At 46.5% G+C, this 25,959-nt stretch overlaps 2 protein-coding genes across 8 annotated transcripts in view; both read left to right on the top strand.

Moving 5' to 3' along the window:
* EDRF1 (erythroid differentiation regulatory factor 1) overlaps window positions 1-10,420 on the top strand; it is a 31,870-nt gene extending 21,450 nt beyond the window's left edge. For 2 of the 6 annotated variants that reach the window (XM_081533229.1, XM_081533217.1), the window contains 7 exons: window positions 2,551-2,774; window positions 4,344-4,502; window positions 4,675-4,824; window positions 6,235-6,388; window positions 7,867-7,982; window positions 9,008-9,159; window positions 9,559-10,420. In XM_081533229.1, the coding sequence (XP_081389355.1) occupies window positions 2,551-2,774; window positions 4,344-4,502; window positions 4,675-4,824; window positions 6,235-6,388; window positions 7,867-7,982; window positions 9,008-9,159; window positions 9,559-9,724 (1,121 nt within the window). In that variant the 3' untranslated portion in view covers window positions 9,725-10,420. Of the gene's footprint in view, window positions 1-2,550; window positions 2,775-4,343; window positions 4,503-4,674; window positions 4,825-6,234; window positions 6,478-7,866; window positions 7,983-9,007; window positions 9,160-9,555 lie in introns of all 6 variants that reach the window. The other 4 variants (XM_081533220.1, XM_081533212.1, XR_014066459.1 and 1 more) reach the window with 3 other exon arrangements.
* A 7,950-nt stretch (window positions 10,421-18,370) lies between these two features.
* On the top strand, window positions 18,371-23,456 carry LOC145523350 (uncharacterized). 2 transcript variants are annotated; one of them, XM_081533480.1, is made up of 7 exons: window positions 18,371-18,427; window positions 18,546-18,696; window positions 19,620-19,773; window positions 20,704-20,951; window positions 21,819-21,900; window positions 22,052-22,179; window positions 22,442-23,456. In XM_081533480.1, the coding sequence occupies exons 4-7, from the start codon at window positions 20,720-20,722 to the stop codon at window positions 22,582-22,584; spliced, it is 585 nt and encodes a 194-aa protein (XP_081389606.1). In that variant the 5' UTR covers window positions 18,371-18,427; window positions 18,546-18,696; window positions 19,620-19,773; window positions 20,704-20,719; the 3' UTR covers window positions 22,585-23,456. The 2 variants fall into 2 exon arrangements, with proteins under 2 accessions (XP_081389606.1, XP_081389598.1); XM_081533472.1 differs by having other exon boundaries at window positions 21,998-22,179.
* Window positions 23,457-25,959: the final 2,503 nt, after the last annotated feature.

Genomic DNA, 25,959 nt, shown 5'->3' with positions numbered 1-25,959 from the left:
GTCAGCCACGTGGTAGGCTTTGTGCTGGATATAAAATCAGCTAAGACGTAGTTGTCCGAGTTGGGAAGCCAGATATGAATACATATCTCTGAAAAATGCTGTGAGTACCAATGCAGTACAGTAGAGGAGTGGGGAAAGGAGGCGTTTCTTCGAGTTGTGTGTTTTTGGAAGGCTTGTGGGAAGAAGGTATAGTTTGGGCAGATTGCACGTGACATGTAGGGCGCCAGCAGGCAGACGTGGGAAAGGTGGGATGTCCTGACCAGAGTTGGCAGAGGAAAGAGCCAGAGATGCAGTGTCAGTGGGTGTTGAGAGTAGCAATGAGTGTGAGAGGCCAGTGGACACGTGAGTGAATGGTCTGAGTAGTCAGAAATGTGTGGGTTAGCAAGAGCTCTTTGGGTTAGCGAGGCTTAGGCTGGGAACCATTTACATCGGGGTGATAGTTGAACCCATGAGAATGGGTGAAATTGTAGAGGCTGTACACACAGCATGAGAAACAAAAAGGGTTGAGAGAACTGGGGACAATGCATAAGCTGAATAAGTAAGTTACTGTATGCCTGTGCTCTGTGAGCTGTACTTGGCACCAGGGTACAAGAGGTCATCGCTGGTGGGAGAACCTGAGCTTTTTTGTTGTTGTTATTTATATATATATATAGTATATTTTTTTAAATTGAGATATAAGAACATGTGCTTTTAAGGTGCCTCTGGAGGAGGAAGTCAGTAAAGGCATATGAAAAGTGGTAGTCAGAAAGGAGAATTAGAGAAGAAGCAGATTGTGCCTCTTAAAATTCATGGGACTGTGTCTCTAGAATCTTTATAAAATGGTTCTTTGCTCAGATGTTCTTATTTGCTTGCTTTAATACCAGCTTATTAATAGAGAAGAGGATTCAGAGTGTTGTTTTAGCCTGCTTGGCTGCCATAACAAAATAACACAGACTAACCTACTGTATAGCATAGGGATATAGTAGAGAACTCTGCTCAGTGTTATGTGGCAGCCTGGTGGAAGGGGAGTTTGGGGGAGAATGGACACAAGCGTATGTATGGCTGAGTCCCTTTGCTGTCAACCTAAAACTATCACAACATTGTTAATCAGCTGTTCAGTTCAGTCGCTCAGTCGTTTCCGACTCTTTGCAACCCCATGAACTGCAGCACGCCAGGTCTCCCTGTCCATCACCAATTCCCGGAGTCTACCTAAACCCATGTCCATTGAGTCTGTGATGCCATCCAACCATCTCAATCTCATTCTCTGTCGTCCCCTTCTCCTCCTGCCCTCAGTCTTTCCCAGCATCAGGGTCTTTTCAGATGAGTCAGCTCTTCGCATCAGGTGGCCAAAGTATTGGAGTTTCAGCTTCAACATCAGTCCTTCCTATGAACACCCAGGACTGATCTCCTTTAGGATGGACTGGTTGGATCTCCTTGCAGTCCAAAGGACTCTCAAGAGTCTTCTCCAACACCACAGTTCAAAAGCATCAATTCTTCGGTGCTCAGCTTTCTTTATAGTCCAACTCTCACATACATACATGACCACTGGAAAAACCATAGCCTTGACTAGACGGACCTTTGATGACAAAGTAATGTCTCTGCTTTTTAATATGCTGTCTAAGTTGGTCATAACTTTCCTTCCAAGGAGTAAGCTGTACTCCAATACAAAATAAAAAGTTAAAAAAAAAACCTACAATGGACTAGGTGGTTTCAACAACAGAAGTTTATGTCTCACAGTCTGGAGCTAAAAGTCCAAGGCTGGATTTCTCTGAGACTTCTCCCCTTGGCTTGCAGGTGGCCCCCTTCTTGCTGTTTTCTCACCTGGCCTTCTCTCTGTGCATATTGCTTGCATCTGTCTCTTTTATGAGGACAGTTATTTTGGATCAGAATCCCACCTTATGGACCTCCCTGGTGGCTCAGTGCCAAAGAACCCACCTGCCAATGCAGAAGACACGAGTTCAATCCCTGGGTTGGGAAGATTTCCTGGAGTATGAAATGGCAATCCACTCTAGTATTCTTGCCTGAGAAATTCCATGGGCAGAGCAGCCTGGCAGTCTACCGTCCATGGGGTCACAAAAGAGGAGGACACGACTTAGCGACTGAACAACAGCAACAAATGGCCTTAAATGAATTGCATTTGTGTTTAGGTCCTCAACATAAGTTTCAGGGGTGGGGAACACAGATGTGATGAGAATATAACAGGTGTGATGAGAATATAACAGGTGTGATGAGAATATAACAGGTGTGATGAGAATATAACAGGTGTGAAGAGAATATAACAGGTGTGATGAGAATATAACAGGTGTGAAGAGAATATAACAGGTGTGAAGAGAATATAACAGGTGTGATGAGAATATAACAGGTGTGAAGAGAATATAACAGGTGTGAAGAGAATATAACAGGTGTGAAGAGAATATAACAGGTGTGATGAGAACAGTGCGCTGCAGTTGATCCAGGTGGCTGGTGCTACCCTGGACATCCTGTCACTGCCACGCTCCTCTCATCGAGACACACTGGTGGGCTTACGCTGATACCTGCTTACGCAATTGTTTTCTTTCTTTTTTGGCAAAGTGAGCAAAACTGTGTCCACTGCAGAGCAACAGTTGTGGAAAAAAAGCTTTTCTTGTTTTGAAAAGGGAATTCACAACTTTGAGTCAATTGACGATGCCACAAATGCAGCCCTTTTATTATGTAACACGGGACGACTCATGCGGATTTGTGCACAGGCGCACTGTGGCGCAGGTGATGAATTTAAACGTGAATTTTCACCGGAAGAAGGCTTGTATTACAATAAGGTAACACACTTGCTTACACATTGGGCTTCATCTCTTGATACTTGATTGTCATTTACACTTTGCTGTAGCTCCACTAAAAGGTTATAAAACTAAAATAGTTAACTGTGGTGATGGCACAGGATGAGATATCAGCACCTGGCCTAAGAATACTAAGAATTCAGTAGTGAAGACAGCAGGTTGAATTGATAGGGAGAACACGATTGTTCAGTAAATTGCATTGGTGTAACCAGATTAAAGCCACCCCAGTCTACGTGCCACAGTGGTAAAGGATTTGCCTGCCAGTGAGGAGAGAGGAGATATGGGTCCAATCCCTAGGTTGGGAAGATCCCCTGGAGAAGGAAAAGGCAACCCACTCCAGTATTCTTGCCTGGAGAATCCCATGGACAGAGGAGCCTGGTTGACTACAGTCCATGGGGTCGCAAAGAGGTGGACACGACTTAGTGACCGAACAACCACCACCACCAGAGTAAGTGTCAAATGGATGAAAGATCAATGTGGAGAAGTGAAACTGTAGAAATCTCAAAGGAAAATACAGGTCGATATTTATCTGATGAGATGGGACTTTCCTTTCATAACACAGTGAGCAAAAACACAGAGCAACAGATGGATATTCAGATGCATAAAAATTGTTTTTTAAATGCACAATAGAAAGCATAGTTGCAAAGTAGTCCAAACCTAGGGAAAATAAAGTACATATGATAGATCAGAGGTTAATAAACCCTTAACATAGAAAGAACAACTAAGAATCATTGAAAATAAACTGCCCCAGTAGAAGAACGAATAACCTTGAATAAAAAAACTGGTTAATATGTAACAACAATTTCAAATTTTAAAGTTTTATGAAATTTTTAAACTGAGTTTATTTTATCAAATTGTAAAATTTTTTGGCAAATGGTGGTATCTAATATTGGAGGAGGTATAAGAACTCAAGAACACCCATTTAATCAAGAACTTTGAATCTGTTTAAATTATGTTCAGTGAGTAATGTTCATTGCATATTGAGCTTTAAAACAAAGTGATTTTATTTTTTTAAGTTTACATATTCATAGAAAAAGTGGATAAATACACACTGGAAATGTAGAAATTATTGGTGGGTGATAGAATTCGGTGAGATTTTGTTTGGCTAAATACAATGACCATGCGTTTCAGCATTGTGGTGACAGAGGTGGGAAGGGTTGCTTCTTTATACAGCCAAACCCAGCAAATTGTTCTATCTGTAGACTTGTCAAAAAAATATTTTATCTAGTTTGCTAGTTATATAAGCTATAATTTTCATTTATAAAGGAGAAAAAAAAATGAAGGAAGAAATGCATCCTCATGGTTCACACGAGTCGTAAAACAGCTTGGCTGATGATAGACTCAAGGGGAAAGGTGGGTGGCATGCAGTCCACTTGAAATCACTTTCTTCATTGAAAAGTGTCATTGATTTACTCTTTTCCCTTTCTTCATGACACTGGCCTTCTATAAATTCTCTCAAGTGAAGTTGATGTTGGGGTGATTGTGAGGCATGTTTTAGTTTAAGGTGTGTACTTAAGCTCAGTCACAGCGGCCCTCTTTGCTCCCTCACAGGCTGTTGATTACTATCTGAAAGCTCTAAGGTCCTTGGGAACACGGGACATACACCCAGCCGTCTGGGACTCGGTGAATTGGGAACTGTCCACTACTTATTTTACGATGGCAACTCTACAACAAGATTATGCTCCATTATCTAGAAAAGCTCAAGAGCAGGTAATAATATTTGCTGGATTATGAAGTATTAACCTTATATATTCCTTTGTTTAACAGATACACAGCATCTGTTACAGTCTTTTCCTTGACAAGCAGTATTTGTTTTTAAAATTCTTACATAAGATTATAAGATGGTCATTTTTTCCCTTTCCCTTAAAAAAAAAATACACAGATTGAAAAAGAAGTCAGCGAGGCGATGATGAAGTCGCTGAAATACTGCGATGTGGACTCGGTGTCTGCCCGACAGCCCCTCTGTCAGTACCGAGCTGCAACCATCCATCACAGGCTGGCGTCCATGTACCACAGCTGTCTGAGGAACCAGGTATTGCCATTCCAGTTCAAGTCCATTTAGAAGTGGTGCTTTTCTTACATTTCTGTACAGATTTTAAATGCCATGTATTCTTGTAGCCATTTCAGAAAAGCTTGGAGGGTAGGTATTTCCCCTCTCCCCATGTCGCATATTTTTTCCATTACAATTGATTAGGCCTTAGTTTGCAAAATTAGATATTTGCCTGAGTGTATTATTTAGTCTTTTTTTTTTTTTAATGTAGTTTCTCTATAGAAATGGTTCTGTGCCAATTTTAAAGTATCCATCACCCAGTTTTAAAAAATTTTACTGTGAAATAGAGCATGCATATCAAAGGACACAGAAGGTACATGTGAAGCATTTGTACAGTTTAAGAAATAACCAAGGAAAGCCCTGTGTGCCTCACCTCGAGGTTACGGAGTGGAAGAGTCCTTGAGGTGCACGCTGTGTGCCCCTCCCCCCACTGAGTCTCTCTCAGTGCCCGCCCAGATTAGGTACTGTCCCCGGTTTTCTATTATGTCCGTACCTGTTCTGTGTTTTATCACTTAAGCAGTATGTTTACATTTTATCTGGTTTTGAACTTTATAGGACAAACTATACTGTATATATTCTTCTGTGACTTAACTGCTGTTTAGTTAACATCACATTTTGGAGATTCTTCCAGGTGGATGCATAACTCTTCATTTACTTAGCTCAGTAGGATTCATTAAATGAGTATATCAGTTTATTTATCCATTCTGTGATAGCTGAACTTTGGGGTTGTTCGCATTTGAGGCTAATTAGAAACAATACTATGAACAGTCTTGTACGTGAATCCTGGTGCTCAAACCTATGTATTTCTGAGAATAATCTGGGGCCTGAGGTCAAGGTGCCTTCCTTCAGAGAGGGTGACTTGCTTCTGCCAGGAGTCTTGTGCCTATATAGTTTCTCAGGGATGTTTTTTTTTAATGGTTTTGTTGTTTTCCCTTCCTTAGCACCAAGACAGCTTACCTTGCAGTCCCTTGGGTGTGGGTTTGCTTCTGGGTTGCCTTTATCCTGAGAATATTGTCCTTTGAGGCCCAGCTTAACATGGAGAGGGTTTCTCTCTCCACTCTGAGCTGGCCCTAGACTCTTTCACTAGCCACAGGGGGCCCCCAACCTAAACTTACATTTGTCAGATGGCCTCACATCCTCACGGCAGATGCCAGCGTGAGAGAGTTCCCGGGCAGCTCCCTGGCGCTGGGACAGCTGGGCGCCTGCACACAGAAGGATGGAGCCTTCCTCCCCCACGTAACACACAAAAACCAACAAAACAAAGGCCCAGATGAAAGAGCAAAAAACTCTAGGACTTAACTGAACGCTGAAAACCATTTAGCAATCCAGAGATTTGGTGAAGTAGTTACTGTGAAGCCCAAGCCTTAGGATTTATTTTATTTTTGGTTCTAGGTTGGAGATGAGCAGCTTAGGAAGCAGCACCGGGTGCTGGCAGACCTTCATTACAGCAAAGCTGGAAAGCTTTTTCAGCTTCTGAAAGACGCTCCGTGTGAACTCCTTAGAGTACAGTTAGAAAGAGTAGCCTTTGCAGAATTTCAGATGACCAGTAAGTCTTCTTTATTTCTCAGATTTGTATGCATTGGCTTAGTGTTGGATTGTCTTAGAGTGAGGCAGACCTGTGGATCACTCTTGGATGTAAGTAATGCTGTCTTCTTTTGAATTTGTCCATAGTTCATGTCTTGGGGTAGGGACCTTTTTTTTGAAATGCTTTTTAAAAAATGTGTTAGATTATGTTTAATAATGACTAGAAATACTGGAATACAGCCCAGGATTTCTTATTTGAAAAAAAAATTGTGACAAGTTACTTTAGATAGAGATTTTAATCATCGTGAACAAGGTGGGAATGGAGACGCGGTGGTGGAGGCATGGTGGCCTCACTGAGTCCCTCTGCATGGTCACCGCAGAGCCCGAACAAGGTGAAGACGAGGTGGGAGGGCAGGCAGGGCTAAAGCAAGACGTTTGATTCTGTCGTTTTCCCCAGCTTGGAGTGAGCTGGCTCTCCACCATTGAGTGTTTTTTCTAAACTCACTCCTCTACCTTGTTCAGCTGTTCCCTTTCTGCAGAAGTATCTTGTGAGAACTATCTCTTGTGTGGTAAAGAAACAAACATTTATTTGAAGTACAGCAATTCTACTGGTTTCATTTATTTTCTTCTATAAAATTAAAATTAATACCTGTTTACACAATATCTCCGGAAGGATGGACACAAAACTGATGGCACTGTCTCTTCTGGGGAGGCCAGCAGGGTGGCTTTCAGTGTATGCCCACTTGAACGTTACACATTTTGAGAATGTATTACCTACTCAAAACAGTTTTTAGGAATACCTTTTACTTGGGGGACTTCCCGGGCAGTCCAGTGGTTAAGACTTTGCCTTCCAATGCCAATGCAGAGTGCAGATTCAGTCCCTGGTCGGGGAGCTCAGATTCCACATGCCTTACAGCCAAAGAAGCAAAACGGAAAACAGAAGCCATATTGTAACAAATTCAATAAAGACCTTAAAAATGGTCCACATCAAAAAGATCTTTAAAAAAAAAAAAAGGAAGAAATACCTTTTACTAAAAGCACCTTTTTAAATTTTTGGCAGTACATGCATAGCTGAATGTCAGGTAGCTCTTTCTGGGGGTGGTGTGGGGAGGTCTTCTTTTCTAGTTTGCATCTTTGAATTTTCCATGTTTGAATTCCTTAGAATGAGCAGGATTCATTTTTATTTTTTTTAAAAAAGTAAATACTAGGAACAAATTTGCTATGATGATAAGTATGGTTAATTCCTTTTAAAAAAAAAATATTTACTACTCTTGAGTATGAAACCAGATAGTGAGGCAAGAAAACCATGATTGTTTATTGCTTTCTCTAGTTCTACTGTTTTTCTCTAGGGATGATTACTAAGCAGAAGTTGGATTTAGAAGATCTCTTGGGATTTTCATGAGCTACCTTCACAGTGTTTGAAAATCAGAATTTTCATTAATACATTGCATGAGTTTCTCTATATTTAAAGGAATGATCATTTTGTGTTTGCCACTCTAGGTCAGAATAGCAATGTTGGAAAATTAAAAACACTATCTGGAGCCCTTGATATAATGGTGAGAACTAAGCATGCATTCCAGCTTATCAGAAAGGAGCTTGTGGAGGAATTTGACCAAGTAAGTGGAAAAAAAGATTTATCAGTTTTTTACGTGTCTTAAAGTAAATGCTACATGGTGAGTGTGTACAGTGGGCATATGCATGCATGTGTATGTATAGTGTATATGTATACAAATACATAAATATATATGCTTTGCATGGGGCTTCCCTGGTGGCTCAGATGGTCAAGAATCCACCTGCAATGCAGGAGACCCAAGTTTGAGCTCTGGATCGGGAAGATCCCCTGGAAGAGGGAATGGCAACCCACTCCAGTATTCTTGCCTGGGGAATTCCATAGACAGAGGAGCCTGGCGGGATACAGTCCATGGGGTCGCAAAGAGTCAGACACAACTGAGCAACTAACACTTGCATAAAAACACATTAACAGTGATTTATTTTATTCTTTTGGTGGAATTATTAAACACTGATTTGCAAGTGTATCTTTTATATTTTAAAATCGTTCCTTTAAATAACCACATAGACCTTGGTTAATAATAGGGCCCTGGGAATAAAGAGGAAAAAAAGGTCTGTATCAGTTTCCACTAAACTGCCTGCAGCTGAACGGTGAGTGGGCTTAGGCAGGCTCCCTAGGAAGGCCTTTCAGATTCCCCAGCATCCGTGTATTCATGCTGCCTTCTCTGTGGCTGAAAGCTTCCCTGAGTGTCCGTGGCGCCTCCATCCTATGACCTTCGGCTTCTGGTTCTCAAACCACACGGGACCGGTTTCCATCTGTTCCTTGAACATGTGGTGTTGGAGAGTCGGGAGGGTTTCGCTCAGGCTTAGTTTCTTCTACCTAAGCGCCGTTTAGGTTTGAGACAGTTTTTTCACGTGGTTTAGTCTTATCAGAATGTTCTCGTGGGAGGGAGGCAGAGGATACCGAGACAAGGTGGCCAGCAGGGCTGTCCCTGGACAAAAATCCTCTCAGATTTGCTCTTTGTTTTTAGTTAAAACGTTTGCTGGATTATTCAAGCTGTGGCTCCACCACTTTAGTATGAAGCGGTAACTGTGGGGTGACTGAGCTGAAATCACTTTTTGTTGTTTTTAGCCTAAGAGTGAAGAGGCCCCTCCAGCTGCTGATTCTTCGCCTAGTCTTAATCGAGAAGAAGTGACAAAACTCCTCAGTATATTTGAATCTCGCTTGTCATTCCTTCTCCTCCAGTCCATCAAGCTGCTATCTTCAGCTAAAAAGAAAACAAGGTAAAGTAAATGACTTGTGGGAGTTTCTTTCCCCGCACCTTACCCAGATACTTGTATACCGACCCAGCTTTCCCTCAGTAGAATGTGGATTCCATGAAGGCCGGGAACCCAGGTCTGTTTTATTCATGACCAGGAGCAGTTCCTGGTACATGGTAGACACTCGAATATTTATAAAAAGAATAATCATTGGCTTTAATTGATGGTTTGAAATAAGTGTTTAAAAACAGGCCCATGAGCAGTCAATTCGGGAAAGTAGGTATGAAGTCGGCATTGATAGGACCCCTGCTTCCATGAAAAGTGATGACAGGGCCGTCAGTGTTTAGTTCTTGAGTCTTTCACAGCTCTTGGTGGGCACCACTCTCTCCTTCATTTCTTGCTCTCTCTTTTTTAACCCAGTAGTAACCTTGATGAAGACGTAGTGCTCAAAACCAACAAGCAGATTTACTCCCAGCTCCTGAGAGCCACTGCGAACAAAAACGCCTCTCTCTTGGAAAGAGTTGACCTCCTCATCCATTTGCTGGACCAGCTGGCTCGTGGCGGAGGCAGCAGTGCCGTCGTTCAGTGACTCCCTCCTGGGGCCGCATCCACAGAGATGCTGTCAGTGCCTTTTGCACTCGGGTACTAGCGTTTCCATTCGGTGCTCCGTGTCATTAAATATGAGGGAAATACCCACTTAAAACAGGCACAGCGGTGGAAACACAGAGTTCTCATTTCCCACGACAGACAATCGTGGCAGAGTTCTTTGGCTTCTTCGTCGGAGGCGCCAACATCACAATCAGACTTAGAGCTTCTGCGTTCGTTTCTTTGAAAAGTACGTGGTACCTCAGTATTAATAGACTTGCTGTGAGGCAGTTAACAGTTTTAAGTATTTTTGAAGTATGTTAAGCTACGTGGGTTTAAGCGATAATTATCTTGGATAAATGTTGCTTTGGTCAAGGGAGCTTTTATCCAAATGATTTCAGTGGTTCAGGTGGGTTAAAGAAACTTCTGGTGCATCCACAATGTTTCCTTCTCAGTTGCACAGAAAAAGCCTACCCTTTTTAAGCTTCAGTACAGGATTTTTCGAAGACTAGCCATTGTGCAAGTCTGTCTTTAGTGCATGTTCTGAACAGATCTGCTTCTCTTTGACTTTGTATGACAGTTGATCAAGGATAGGTACCTCCCCTATTCCCCCACACCCCCTCTTTTTTTTCATTTTAAACTTGAAACTGTGAATAAGGTTAAGAAAACTATTTTGAATAAATAAATTATTTATTTAAAATGTCTTTGTAGTTTTCCATTTCACATTCTTCACACTGAGTTTTGATTTGAATTGGTTTACTTAATACATTTTACAAAGTGATGATTAAAACATTAATAATAAGTAAAATTTCTGCCACCCCCTGAATTCTCACTAGAATATTATACTCATTACTTGCTGCTACATGGCTCTTGTCCAGTTGCGTAAAACACGCTCTGTTTTTTCCAGTGCCTGGAGCATGCAAGGCTGTCCTTGTCATAGTTAACTGATCTCAGCTTCGAGAAAGAGAACATGATACACAAGTCAGGCATATACTCCTTCCTGTGGGGTTGACGGTCTGGATTTACGTGCATGATGCCCCTATAGATGAGAGCTTGCCTGGCCGCCACGTCTCTGCTGGCCTGGCCCGAGGGTGGGAGGAGGTGCTGCTGCTAACTCCCCCACCGCCCTGCGCATCATCTGCGTGTGAGTCTCACCATGCCGCCCCTCTGCTCACCAGTCACACCCCTCTGAAGAGATCCTAACTGGGCTAGAAAATTGTCTGGAATAAACGTGTTTAGGGCTTCCCCGATAGCTCAGTTGGTAAAGAATCCACCTGCAGTGCGGGAGACTCCAGATTGATTCCTGGGCTGGGAAGATGCCCTGGAGAAGGGATAGGCTACCCACTCCAGTATTCTTGGGCTTCCCTTGTGGCTCAGGTGGCAAAAAATTCGCCTGCAATGTGGGAGACCTGGGTTCAATCCCTGGGTTGGGAAGATCCCCTGGAGAAGGGAACAGGAGCACCCACTCCAGTATTCTGGCCTGGAGAATTCCATGGACTATATAGGCCATGGGGTCACAAAAAGTCAGAAACGAGCAACTTTCACTTTCAAGCTGAATTTTGACAGACTGCTTTTTCATACACTGAGGTTTCCGGGTGTTTTCACTGGTGAGTTGACATCTGTCATAACTTGGTAGAATTATCACTTGCTGTTTTTCCACTTGTAATTATTGCAATTGTATTTATTTTTGGCCGTGCTGGGTCTTTGTAGCTGCACTGTCTCTAGTTTCAGTACTCGGGCTTCTCTTGTTGCTGAGCACGGGCTCTAGGGCTCCTGGGCTCCAGAGCAGAGGCTCAATAGCTCTAGGGGCTTAGCTGCCCCGAGGCATGTGGAATCTTCCCGGCAGGGATTGAACCCAGGTCTCCTGCATGGGCAGGCAGATTCCTAGCTCCTGGGTTACCACAGAAGCTCCCTTGTAGTTTAGTTTGCATTGTCCTTGGGACAGATTTACACATCAATTTTTCAAAAATCAATTATTGAAGCACTGAAAATTTTGTCTAAACTGTAAAGTAGTACAAAATCTACAGCGTCTCATATCAGGACAGCTGTCACTCTGTCCCCTTGTGACAAGCACACACAGAATAAGACTCTGTTAATTAAACCTGGACATGTCCCTTGATTATACCTAATTTGGGGGTTAATGAGTTCCCAGGTGGCACAGTGGTAAAGAATATACCTGCAGTGCAGGAGACTTAGGTTCAATCCTTGGGTCAAGAAGATCCCCTGGAGAAGAGAATGGCTACCCACTCCAGTATTCTTGCCTGGGAAATCCCATGGACAGAGGAGCCTGGGGGACTGTAGTCCATGGGGTCGCAAAGAGCCAGACACGACTGAGTGACGAGCATACCCACACACACAGAGTCATTTCCATGCCCTTGGGTTTCAGGGTGCGAGTGCCATCTCCCATGGTTGGACCCATGGCTATGGCTGCCTTCCGTCTCCCCATGAAATCAGGGCCAGTGTGGGTGGAGGGACGAGACGGTGGGTGTTGGGAACGTGGCTACAGAGCCCTAGACAAAGTGGAAGGCAGACGGGTTCCTCAGGATGCTTTTCTTGAACCTTCTGTAAAATGACTTGTTGAATTATTTTTTCTACCTGAGAAATTGGATTTTCCAATCAAGTAATTTAAAAGCTCACGTAATGCTTTTCCCATTGAGTTTTAAGGAGCCATATTTGTTTCAGTAAAAATCTGCTTTGTTTTCTTTGTAAAATAAATCAGACTTATTCTCCTAGAAATCCTCTGTCTCTGCATTTGCCTATTTTCCTCCTCATGAGTTCAGGTGGGAGGGGTCAACGTCACAAACGTCAAGCCACTGCTCTGAGACAGAAAGAAGCCATTTGAAGGGAGTCAGGAATCTGTTGTTTGCCCTCGACTTTTCAGTAAGCGTTGCTTTCGAGGAAGAAGACTTGAGTGGTGAGTCTTGGAGGAGTAGTCCGCTGAGTCTAGGTTAGTAGCATGGTTCTGTGGCTCTGTTCCTGGGAAACCTCAGTAATCTTCATCGGGTAAGGAGCAAGGACGCGATTTCTACTCACATCAATGCAAACCCCTGCAAAGAAAGTTAGGGCTGGCTTTTCTGGAAATCATTGGTTTTTAGATTAATTTATAGCAGTGAGGTAAGCATACTGTGGCTGTACCAGATTTTGGGGGCTTGAAGTTCTTCACAATTTTCCATATGATGGGATGATCTGTCATGGCCGTATATATATGTGCTCAGTCACTGAGTCATGTCCGACTCTTTGTGACCCCATGGACTGGAGCCCGCCAGGCTCCTCTGTCCACGGGATTTCCAAGGCAAGAATACTGGAGTGGGTTTCCATTTCCTTCTGCAGGGAATGTTCCTGACCCAGGGATCAAACCTGTGTCTCTAATGTCTCCTTCATGGCAGGCAGATTCTTTACCACTGTGCCACCTGGGAAGCTGGCCATATATATAGATCTGCGGTAATTGAGGACAGCTTCTAACTAAGAACTTGGTTGTCTGACAAATTCCAGTCAAGGACAACAGAAAACGTCAGACTGGAAAGTCTTCTATTACGAAGAACCCTTTGAAGAGGTAAATGAACTGCTTTCTTCGGTCATAAAAGGCAACGTCCAGGGATTTGGGATGTGAGGGAATCCTTCTGAAATCAATCTGGAGTACCTTCTCCCTTGTTCATCTTCTGAGTGGGCCTGATCCTTATCACTGTCATATCTCCAGTGTTGGTTTTCTGAGAGCCAAACAAGTTTTAATGTGGTTTATTACTGTTAAGTCTTAGTTCGCTGATTCCTAGAATGTCAACGTTCACTCTTGCCATCTCCTGTTTGACCACTTCCAATTTGCCTTGATTCATGGACCTAACATTCCAGGTTCCTATGCAATATTGCTCTTTACAGCATCAGACTTTGCTTCTATCACCAGTCACATCCACAGCTGGGTATTTTTGCTTTGGCTCCATCCCATCATTCTTTCTGGAGTTATTTCTCCACTGATCTCCAGTAGCATATTGGGCACCTACCAACCTGGGGAGTTCCTCTTTCAGTGTCCTATCTTTTTGCCTTTTCGTACTGTTCATGGGGTTCTCAAGGCAGGAATACTGAAGTGGTTTGCCATGCCCTTCTCCAGTGGACCATGTTCTGTCAGACCTCTCCACCATGACCCATCCGTCTTGGGTGGCCCCACACGGCATGGCTTTGTTTCATTGAGGTAGACAATGCTGTGGTCCGTGGGATCAGATTAGCTAGTTTTCTGTGATTATAGTTTCAGTGTGTCTGCCCTCTGATGCCCTCTTGCAATACCTACCGTCTTACTTGGGTTTCTCTTACCTTGGACGTGGGGTATCTCTTCACGGCTGCTCCAGCAAAGTGCAGCCATTGCTCCTTACCTAGGAATCAGCGAACTAAGATGGACTGGAATGGGTGAATTTAACTCAGACGACCATTATATCTACTACCATGGGCAGAAATCCCTTAGAAGAAATGGAGTAGCCATCATGGTCAACAAGAGAGTCCGAAATGTAGTACTTGGATGCAATCTCAAAAACGACAGAATGATCTCTGTTCGTTTCCAAGGCAAACCATTCAATATCACAGTAATCCAAGTCTATGCCCCGACCAGTAACGCTGAAGAAGCTGAACTTGAACGGTTCTATGAAGACCTACAAGACCTTTTAGAACTAACACCCAAAAAAGATGTCCTTTTCATTATAGGGGACTGGAATGCAAAAGTAGGAAGTCAGGAAACACCTGGCATAACAGGCAAATTTGGCCTTGGAGTACAGAATGAAGCAGGGCAAAGGCTAATAGAGCTTTGCCAAGAGAACGCACTGGTCATAGCAAACACCTTCTTCCAACAACACAAGAGATGACTCTACACATGGACATCACCAGATGGTCAACACCGAAATCAGATTGATTATATTCTTTGCAGCCAAAGATGGAGAACCTCTATACAGTCAGCAAAAACAAGACTGGGAGCAGACTGTGGCTCAGATCATGAACTCCTTATTGCCAAATTCAGACTTAAATTGAAGAAAGTGGAGAAAACCACTAGACCATTCAGGTATGACCTAAATCAGATTCCTTATGATTATACAGTGGAAGTGTATTATTGGATTCTTCTTTAATCCAGAGTTTTAGAATCACCTAGTTCCACCACTAGCCCCATTTTTACAAATGAGGAAACTGGAATAGAGTCGAAGCAATTCACCCCAATTCAGACAGCCTAGGTTGAACAAGGGATCCGGACTGGGACTCTGGAATTCCACCCAAGTGACGGTTCTATGAATTAATATTTTGTAATTTTGCTTCATTTCATTTCAAGATCCAAATGCTAATTTCATGCTCTGAAACAGCACAAGATTGCTTTAAACTGTCCTTATTAGTTCCTCATCCTGAATATTTGGCATAATGTCAGTGTCAATAGAATAAATTCACTCAGATACTTTTGAGTTTGGGGGCTTCCCTGGTGGCCCAGACAATAATCTGCCTGCAATGTGAGAGACCCAGGTTCGATTCCTGAGTCAGGAAGATTCCCTGGAGAAGGGGATGGCTACTCCATTTTCCTTGCCTGGAGAATCCCTTGGACAGAGGAGCCTGGCAAGCTACAATCCATAGGGTCACAGAGTCAAACACGTCTGAGCAACTAACACTTTTGAGTTCACAATCACAAAACATCAAAAACTGTTACATCCCTCAGCAACGAAATGTGCAATGTATTTGGAACAGTTTACCACTGGGAAGAGGGTGACACATGTTTGGCTAAAGGTATAATTCACTCCAACTGGGATGCCTTTTGAATTTAGAGTATTCACACCAAGTTAAACTTAAGACGTTTCCGACGCTCCAAGAGTGAAATACAGCTGTTCTATAGAAATCCCCCATGATGGCCTATTTCTATATTTGAGGTTCTTTGAGTGTTGCCAATATAAATTCTGGACTTCTTAAGGCGCCCAAAGATATGCTCCCAACTTCGAAAGATCCAAACCATAAAAGTCCACCCTGAGACCATTTCTTTATGTCACTGAACTAAAGTAATTCTTCCTTTGTGTGTTGTGAAGGAGAAGGAAGACCAGATTTATACATAGGGCTCTTTGGGCCAACAGCTGCACGCAAAGTTCTTTCAGTTTTGGCTCCTGCCTCTAAACTCTTTTTTGAGCACTTTAAAGCGACGTCGTTCTGGAACTTCCCTGGTGGTCCAGGGGTTAAGAATCCACCTTGCAATGCAGGGGACAAGGTTTTGATTCCTGGTCAGGGAACTAAGACCCCATGTGCTGGAGAGAAACTAAGTTCACCCACGGCAACTAGAGAGTCTGTGCACCACAATGAAAAGCCCCTTGAGCCACAACTAAGACCTGATGTAGCAGATAAATGAATAATTTATTTATAATTTTAATAAATTTAAAAAATATATATATTTATGGCCTTCCCTGGTGGCTCAATAGTAAAGAATCCATCTGCCAATGCAGGAGACATGAGTTCGATCCCTGATCTGAGAAGATCCCATGGGCCATGGAGCAACTAAGCCTGTGGGCCACAACTACAGAGCCTGTGCTCTAGAGTCCAGGAGCCTCAACTGCTGAACCCCAGTGCCTAGAGCCGGTGCTCCACAACAAGAGAAGCCACTGCAGTGAGAAGCCTGCACACCACAACTAGACAGTAGGCCCTGCTTGCTGCAGCTAGAGAAAAGTCCACACAGCAACAAAGACCCAGCACACCCAATAAATAAATATATAAAATTACTTAAAAATAAAGCAATGTGGTTCTATTCCTAGGCTTCAGAACAAGAATGGGCCCACAACTTATTTCTGGGTGGCCAGGCGGGGGAAAGCAGCGACCACAAAATCTTGGTGGTGATTAAACTTTGGGCACTTGGTTTGCACAGGCAGCCTGCCTCTGCCCTGAGCACTGAGGCTTAGGAAGGCCCCCGCTGCCTTCTCTACGTCATTACAGGCCCCCACCTCAGCTTTTTGCCTCCCCCCAAAAGATCACTGCTCCTCCCTGCTTGGCAGCTGCAGCAGATCCTGCTCCATGAAGCACACCCCTCCAACCCTGGAGTTCCATGTGCCCCAGCTGACCTTCATCTCCAACCCGCCTCACCCGGGGTGAGGGCTTTGGCGTCCCTCCCCAGGGCTCAGCTGTCTGGCAGCTGGGCCTCGTTCCCACCCAACCCTAAGGACTTCCTTCTGATTCCCAAGTCTGCAACCTCAGCCAAGCACTTCCCGTCACAGACGGGAAAAGAAGAGAAAGAAAAGCATCTGACCTACTATTACTGTGCCTTAAAACTTAGCGATAACTTTTGTCGCCGCTCGGTTGCTCAGTCATCTCCGACTCTTTTGCGACCCCATGGACTGCAGCACGCCAGACTTCCCTGTCCTTCACCATCTCCCAGAGTTTGCTCAGACTCATGTCCATAGAGTCGGTGATGCCATCCAACCATCTCATCCTCTGTCGCCCCTCCTCCTCCTGCCCTCAATATTTCCCAGCATCAGAGACTTCTCTTATGAGTCAGCTCTTTGCATCAGGTGGTCAAAGTATGGGAGCTTCAGCATCAGTCCTTCCAATGAATATTCAGGGTTGATTTCCTTTAGGATTGACTGCTTTGATCTCCTTGCAGTACAGGGACTCTCAAGAGTCTTCCCCAGCACCATAATTCAAACCCTTTATCATCATCATATTTACCCAGACAGCATTTACATTTTCAACTGTGGCCTTGTTTTATTAAATTTGAAATCAGCTTTTGCCTGGAATCTAAAAACTTTCTGTAAAACAAAAAGTACGAAGATGAAAGGTGGAGTGAAGCTACATCAAGTGTCGTGCGTGCAGGCATCTTGTATTCACATACTTCCCACGGGACTATGACAAGCGACGTTCACACAGAGACAGACGCCCAGGGAGGCGGCCAGGAGCCTGCTGACTGCCAGTCCCCGGGCCTGTGCCCACGAGGCCCACCCCACTCCCTTCCTGCCCCTTGGGCTTCTGTGAGATGCCTCCTGTAGCTAAATGAACCCTCTCTTCTAGCGGAACTGGCTTGGCAGGCTCTCTGTACCCTGTGATCAGAGACATGCGATCAGGACCAGAACCAAACTCTAGTGTCTCCTCACCACACAGCATTGTTAATGTCAGTACACAGTTCTTAACTATACTGTCAGTTGTATGCTCTCTGTACAACATACATAACCATACATAAAACTCTGACATGTGTATCAATTATATGCTTTATTTATATATAGCCATTTATAAAACTATATATATAGTTACATATGTCAAGTATCTATGTCAGTTATATTTATCAACTGATTTAACTAGATCAATATATGTCAGTGAACACAGATCCGAGTTAAGCGGCTACATAAATGTCCACCATGTGGCCAGATCTCTCTGGGTCTGAGGACACTGTTCACCTCTGTATGTGGCAGGTTTTCTTCCAGCTTTTTATTGAAATCTCAAACTATGTCTTGATTAGAAGGCAAACCCTAAACATTTTCTCTAGGGGAAACAAGAACGCACAAAGCTTCTGGACTTGGAACAAAACGACGAAAATTGTTATGCAGACATTCTGCATTTCTTGGGAGGTGAAAATAAACCTAAACCCAGGACAGAACTGAGAACTCTGTGACCAGAAGCTGGTGTTCTGAGTGCTGATGTCACACAGCCCTATGGGTCTCAAAGCCCCAGAACATACCCGTCCCTCCCTTGAGCTCTGGCATAAGACGGCACATCTGGAAGTCAGGTATTCTTCATGGTGACAGTAAGATCCCTCCAAGAATCACAGAAATGGGGGTGGGGGGATTCATTACTGAAGCATCTTGTTCCCATGATTCATTTTGTTTTTATTTGGCTTCACACAGCTCAGGACGCCTGGACTGAGGGAGGTGTTGCTACCACTCAAATTGTTGGCTTTTCTCCGGGAGTCACTTCTCTTCTCTCCAGGAATTATCAAGCCTTTGAAGGGACCCACTTCTCAAGGCTCAGAGTGTTTGATTAAATTGCTCGTTTCAGGTAAACTGGATTTTGAGGAACTCGGTTGGATTTTGGAGGAAAGATAGCCAAGGGAGGCATGTGGTCGACAATAAAGACAGAACAAGGGATGGGGGCTCCTGGTTTCTGGAGAGGCTGGTTCCTCTGTGCAGGACACTCTCCACCTCTGAGCCTGCAGAAGGGTCTGGAAGGGAGTTTCTAGCATCTCCTTAAATACTGAGGTGGCATGACCCTTTTGTCAGTGGGGAAAATTGACATTTTTTTCCCCCCTAAAATATGTATCGTTTACAAAACGGGTTCGCGTATTCTCAGCAGTGTACACATAATATTTGGGGGGGAAAAAAAACATTCCCTTAGTTATTCCCACAGGAGATTTGTAAGCCTGATTCTGAAAGTTCAATGTATTTCAGGGGCTTCCTAGGTAAAGAACCCACCTGCCAATGCAGGAGACTTAAGAGACTCAGGTTCAATCCCTTGGTCAGGAAGATCCCCCAGAGAAGGGGATGGCAACCCACTCCAGTATTCAGGCCTGGAGAATCCCCTGGACAGAGGTGCCTACAGTCCATAGGGTCACAGAGGGTTGGACATGACTGAAGTGATTTAGGATGCATGCAGGGTTTGGGAGCAAAGCCATGGGCCCAAGTATAGGCCTGTTTGTCATGTGCAGCTGCACGTTACTGCCCACGAGAGAGACAGAGATTCTTCCCACATGGGTGGGTCCTTCTCTCCGGAGTAAACCTTCCACCCACCCTGGACCAGCTTAGGGAGATCCACCCATGTTTTACATGCAGAAGGCTCTGTGGCTTGGGTTCCCTCTCCCTCCACTGAAGGAAGCCTATGGAGGTTGCTAAGTGGCTGGGGGTGGGGGGAGGCGGGGTGGGGGAACATTCACTGCTTCCAGGGGTGGGGGGACATTCGCTGCTTCCTGGCACTTTTCTGCCCAGGTGTGCGCTTGGCCACAAGATGATACTTGAGAGGCTTGACTTCAAGATTATGCTCACCGCTGCGGGCGGCCTCGTGATGGCCGCGAGCCTGCTGATGTGCTTTATCATCTGTCTTAGCTACAAAGTGACAAAGTTAATGAAGGGAGAGACGACGGTAAGAGTGGCTCATCCTCACCCCCCACCCCTCAGATGGGACCCTGGGGCTCCATGCTTGAGCAGGGTCATCCGTGGCCCTGTGGCCGCACCCTGGGTGAGGTCAGGAACAGCGGGAAGGTTTGAGAGGACTGAGGCAGGGAGGGTAGAATCTGGCTTTCTACCCCTTCCAGTCTGGGGCTGTGAGCTCACAAGTGGAATGTTCTCAGCCGGCGGGTCTGCGCTACTTTGCTGTCACTTGGCCTTACTGGGTTAACCCTCAGTGGGTTGATTTCACACTGGGTGGCCCCACTCCTGTCTGTCCGGGCCCTGCAGACTGGGGGCTGTCGGGGCGGCTGTGATGAGTTCTCTGTCTCTGCTCACTCGGAGGACAGGCTGAGCTGATCTCCTGCCTGAGTCGGCGAGGTCTGGGGGTGTCTGTGGCCCTGGGGATGGTGAGATGGGCCTACAGGACTCTGGGGGTGTTGAGCTCTGCGGAGATCCTGGCTGATCTGACCATGGGCTGCAGGTCATTAGCCTGCAGCTCTTTGCAAAATGGTTTTCACTTTATCTGGAGTCAAGGAGCAGTTTTGCAGCAGGTAAAAGGAACGTCTCTAGTTTGGGGAAGTTGCGCCTGTGAGGAGGAGGGGACCCCAGAGCCCAGGCTGGGTGTCTGCGTGGCGGTCCCTGTGTGTCACACCTGCATCTCCTGCCTGGAGCCCGTGCACACCGGGTGCTGATGGTTAGACCCGTCAGACCTGTGCCATGTCCCTTCTCATTTATAAAATGCTGGAGGAGGAAAGGGTTGGGTAAGGATTCAGGAGGGGAGCGGAGAGGTACGATGGAGGGCTGGGGTCACACGTCGTCACTGCCTAGCTGCGGAGCTCTGATGATTGCAAGAAATGGATTTTTTTTTTTAAGTAATCTAATGTTTCTTATAAAATTGCTGAAGGAAAATGTAACAAGCAATGACGCTGACACAAAAGACAAGAAACTCGATTTGGAAGCAGGCCAACCTGAGGTTCCGCCAACTCCAGCATCAAAGCTCCAGTGACAGAACCTCGGCGAGAGATGCGCTGGAGAACCTCAGTCCAGACAGGTGGAACCCCCGCATCTCCCAGCCACAGTCCTGCCTTGCGAAGTACAGTCAGCTCGGCTGCCTCCCGACTTTGTCCCTTCAATGTCTGCAGTCCCTGGAGGGTAGGAGCCGCCTCTCACCCTCCGGGTCCCAGCACACAGCCCAGACTCCTTAGGTGTCAGGGGTAATAACCGCCTGTAACCTTTGCCCCAGATAAACCTCTCAGACACAGCAGTAAATCATGAATAGCGTTATTTTGCTTATTGGTAAGAGTATGTTACGCATTAGAATGTTTAGTAAAATAATTTCCTGCTAGCTTATTTTCTGAAAACCCATATATATCACAATGTCTTTATTTTACCACCAATTCACATTTAACATAATTGCCGTCAGCATTTAACGTAATAGCTGGCATGGGGCTATTATTTTAACTCATTAAGTGAGTTATTATATGTAACAAATGAGTTAAAGCCCCTAAAATGTGGAATGGTGCCCGAGAACACATCCTGTAATTATGAGCTTGGCTAAAAGGTCCAAAGGAAACATCTTCAACTCACTGCTGACCACCGGGGCCCAGAGCCCAGCCCTAGTTCAGCACATAGATTCCTGCCCAATGCTGTATTCTCTTCTCAAAGGTCTTCCTTCACCAACACTCTGGGAGTCGGCTGGGGTGGGCACACGAGAGCCCATGTCGGGGGGGTACATAATGCAGCAAACCCTCCACAGCAGCTGTGTGCACCGCCTCCTCCCTGCTCTCTCCTCTCCCACCCCATGTTCTGTCCTTTCTGATCCTTAAGAAGGACACGGGGAGCTTAAGAAGCGGGAACTCTATCAGGGTCGTGTGGGACGCAGGCCTCATGCCGGTTCCCGGCTGCCACTTTGGGCCTGTGAGGTGCCCTGCACATCCCCAGCCTCAACGCTGACCCTTCCCAGATGGGACCTGTGCCTGGCGAGCTCCTGTCCTAAGGCTGCCATTCTCTCTCTCCCAGCCGCCAGACCACAGATGATGATGACCCAGTATAACTCTGGGCCTGGATGCGGCCACCCTTCAGAGAAGCTGTCAGCCCCTGGGTGAGGGGGAGTGGGACCGGGTGTGGCCTCTCTGGGTTTCACTGTCCTGAGTTGTAAGTTACTGGGTTTCTACTTCTGCCGCTCCCTGTATCTGCAGAATCCGGGTCCTCCCCCCGCCCGTCACTTTACAAATTCACATTTGCCTACTCAGCCGTCACCTTATCAACTGGGAACAGAACACTCACCCCAGCCCAGTCGCCAACGCACGGGTTCCCCACTCACAGCCGAGGCCGGAACCCGCGCCCTCACTGCCTGGCTCTCGTGCGTTTGATGGACAAGGTCGGCTGCGACCCTTCCTAACCTTGAACCCATCTCCATCTTTAACCCAACCTGTCCTGCCTCACCTTAAACCGTGGTCACCTCCTCTCCAAAAGGTCACATTGGGCTGTCAGGTGGACAGAAGACGTTCACCGAATACTTGTCCCCCGCCCCACCCCAGTCTCACCCTCCCCCGACCCTCCCCACTCCGCGGCCCCTCTTCGGCAGCGCCCCCCAACCCGCCGCCGCACTTTCTTGCCTTTGTCTCCCTGTGTGCCTTCAGATGGCTGTCTCCTCTCTTCCTCCATTGCTCAGCGCCCGTCTCAGACCTCCCCAGCTTCTAGGGTCCACCGCGGACCGCACGCCGACCAGGTGCGATGGTTTTCAGACGTGCTTGCAGGTGGGACTCACCTGGAGGGCTCCTGAACCGCCTGTGACTTGGGCCTTCCCCTAGGAAAGAGTTAAGTAGAAGTGGGCAGGGGGCGGGGAGCAGCTCCCTTTTCAGAAGCACCTTGCGTGGTTCTGATGTGCAGCCACGGTTCCTGATACAGGGTCTATTTCACTTTGATATTATAGAGAAAAACGTGTGTGTAAGGCAGCATTCTCTAAATTATTTTACTCAGTCCTCAGGACAAGTGTTCAGTCTGTGCAACCAATGCCAGGATCAGTCTTAGGGCACGCCCATCACCCTGCAAGTCTCCCCTGGCCCGCACCCCAAAGTCCCCCAGGTCTGCGTCAGGCCCGCACCCACACATGGGCACCCCCCTGACCCCAGTCGGTTAAGCCGACCCTCCTGAGGCGCTCTGGTTCCCCCGAGGCCCCCATCACATTCTGAGGGGTCTGGTGCTCATCCCAAATGGGACCTCGAGCTCAGACCAGCAAAGCTGCAGGCTTCCCCATTCACTGCCTACGGGGTTCACCGCCTTCTGCTGAAAAAGCCCTGGATTTCTGCCTCCCACCCGAACCTAGGGCGGCAAAGCTGCTGCTCCCCTCAGGGGTGCACAGGGGCATCTCTAGGCCGCTGCCTGAAACCATTCCTGCTGGTCTGACCCAAAGAGCAGGTGTTCAAGCATAAATGCTTCTTGGGACTTCCCTGGTGGTCCAGTGGTTAAGAACCCACCTTCCAATGCAAGGGGTGTGGGCTTGATCCCTGGTTGGCAAACTAAAACCCCACATGCTGCAGAGCAATGAAGACCCAGCGCAGCCAAAATAAAAATAACGAAAAAATATTTTTTGAAAAAATTGGAAAAAAGAATAAATGCTTTAATTTGTTGCCTGACTCAGGTCAGTTTCCAGAACCCTGACATGGTTGTTGGTAGCAGTTTTGTCTAATTCTACCCTGGTTTCTATGGAAAGGCAGCCACTGCCCACCCCACCCCCCACCCCCACCCCAGCTCACTGCCCTGCACAAATTCACTTAGAAGTTAGGTGTGCATGGGGTTCCACCCAGGTCACAACAGACTCCCTTCTGCCTCCTCCACTGTTTGCATCTCTGCCCTCAGAGAGACTCTGAGGGCCGCAGCAGTGGCTTCAATCCTCGAAGATAATACAAAGAAAAGAAAAAATTAAAAAGGGAAGGAAAACTCTGTGCATTGCACTTAGTAAGGTACTAAAGCAGACTCCTGGGGTTCAACAATATCAAAAGGAGTTTTAGGTATAAATTTCAATTCTGCTTATAATCCTAAGCAGAATTCCCTGGTGGCTCAGACGGTAAAGCGTTTGCCTGCAATGCGGGAGACCTGGGTTCGATCCCTCGGTTGGGAAGATCCCCTGGAGAAGGAAAGGGCAACCCACTCCAGTACTCTTGCCTGGAAAATTCCATGGACTGAGGAGCCTGGTGGGCTATAGTCCATGGGGTTGCAAAGAGTCGGACATGACTGAGCAACTTCACTTTCACTTTATAATCCTAAGGGCTTATGCTTGCAACTGCGCCTTAGCTAAAAGTACGGAAACCGTTAAGAGACTTCTATAGCAATTGGACCTTGCTCTGTCCCCCAAGCATGTGATGAGAGGACCACCTGACCCAGTCCAGGTCCTGTTGAGCCCACAGGACCGTCTTTTGTGGCACTGAGGCTGGGGCCTGGGACGCAGGACTCTTTCCTGTAGTGCTTGCACCTAGACAGACGTCTCCTTGAGCAACAAAATACAAAGAAATTATAAGCCAGTAAAAACAACTGTGTGGATGCACAGTTGGGGCAAATTACCAACAACAAGATAGAAAAACTCAGCTGCCACTTCTGAAGAGCCAGGAACAGAAAACAAGGTGTCAGGAGCAAAAGCAGGGTACTGTGCATGTCCCCTGCACTGGACACCCCCAAAGGGGTGGGGAGGCCACCTAAGCCATCCCTTCAGCCTGACCCCTGGATGCACCCCTACCCTCATCACATATAAGCAACCAGCTCGTCCCCCCTCAGGGAGCGAGCAAGGGAAACTGTTACTTGGTTTTGCTCCCTCCTGTAGCCACCGGAGCCCCAGTAAAGCCTGAATGTCTTGACTAGCCCTCGGTGGTGGTGGTGTAGTCGCTAAGTCGCGTCCGACCCTTGTGACCCTATGGACTGTAGCCCGCTAAGCTCCTCTGTACATGGGATTCTCCAGGCAAGAATACTGGAGTGGGTTGCCATTTCCTCCTCCAGGGGATCTTCCTGACCCAGGAATCGAACCCAGGTCTCCTGCCTTTCAGACTAGCCCTTGATCACTTTCTTGATCACTGTCTATTGATTGGGGAAGGCCCAGAACCCTGGTTGGTATCAGCGCACGCCACACAGTCCAGGGCAGAACCATGCTGCCGCCTGTGACAAGGTCGGTTTAGCTGCCTCTGTGCCTGGGCGGGGACATTCAATCCGGAGGCTGACCCCGAGACAGTCCTTGCAACTCTGGGGTGGCCGGCACAGCTCTGGCCATCCAGGGGCTCCTGCACAGGGCCTAGGGAGCTGCCTGGGTTTGGCCTCTTTGGCTGCAGGACCCTGGAAGATACCGCTGCATCTCAGCTGGACTGGGGGCGACCTCTGACCTTGGACAGATGAGGAAACACAGCTGGAAAGGGTTCTTTGAGGACGGAGAGGAGTCTATAAACAACCCAGATTTGACTTTCAGAGCAGAAGCAATAGGATGGACCCTGCCTTGGATCGGAGACAAGCAAAAGGACCAGAGACAAAACAATGTGAGGTCACTTTGGCTTCGCTGCAGTCGAGGGCAGGATGGGTCACGAGCAGCTCTCCTGGGGCCATCCCAGGACACCTGGCCAGGGCTCCCAGTCTCACCACTGTGTTGTCTGACCCTAAACTCAGCCTCAATGTGTGCCACCAGGGTTTCCGCTGGTACATGAGGGCCGCCGGCTTCATTAAGCTGGAGTAAATGAACATCTCGAACAGGCCATCCAAGGGGTCTAACTTACCTTAGAAATAATGCCAGTTCTTTGGACATAAAATTTTAAAAACTTAAAAAACACTGGAGAGCCTGCAGTCTGTCTGGGTCACACCAGGATATGGAGACTTAGTCACTGGGCTAATGTCTGTCTGGTGTGAGATGGTTTATGGATATCACTGGTCCCGGTCTCTGCGCCGAGTTCATCCTGGTTCTGTCACTTTACTGGTTGTGTGACCCTAAACAGGCTGCTTAACCTCATGAGCCTCCTTTCCTTCGCCAGGGAAAAGAGGACCAGTAGTGACGTCCACTCCCGAGGGCTGTGAACTGGCATGGACATCAGATGGGAGAGCCCCTGCTTGGGGCTGGGGTCGCTCAACAGAGAACACGGTCCACAGGGCCCTCCCTGGGGGGCTGCGATGGGCAGGGAACACAGGC

Source organism: Giraffa tippelskirchi, chromosome 2 (genome assembly GCF_054371585.1).
Source record: "Giraffa tippelskirchi isolate mGirTip1 chromosome 2, T2T-mGirTip1v1.2.pri, whole genome shotgun sequence".
Classification (NCBI taxonomy): domain Eukaryota; kingdom Metazoa; phylum Chordata; class Mammalia; order Artiodactyla; family Giraffidae; genus Giraffa; species Giraffa tippelskirchi.
This window is presented reverse-complemented; position numbering and strand designations above follow the sequence as displayed.

Bases quoted from the DNA above. Each gene is read 5' to 3' on its own strand.
- LOC145523350 (XM_081533472.1), top strand. From the start codon at position 20,720: ATGACGCTGACACAAAAGACAAGAAACTCGATTTGGAAGCAGGCCAAC. The intron at 21,901-21,997 runs GTGAGGGGGAGT...CTGTATCTGCAG, and splicing joins GAGAAGCTGTCAGCCCCTGG to AATCCGGGTCCTCCCCCCGC. The intron at 22,180-22,441 runs GTCGGCTGCGAC...GTGTGCCTTCAG, and splicing joins TCGTGCGTTTGATGGACAAG to ATGGCTGTCTCCTCTCTTCC.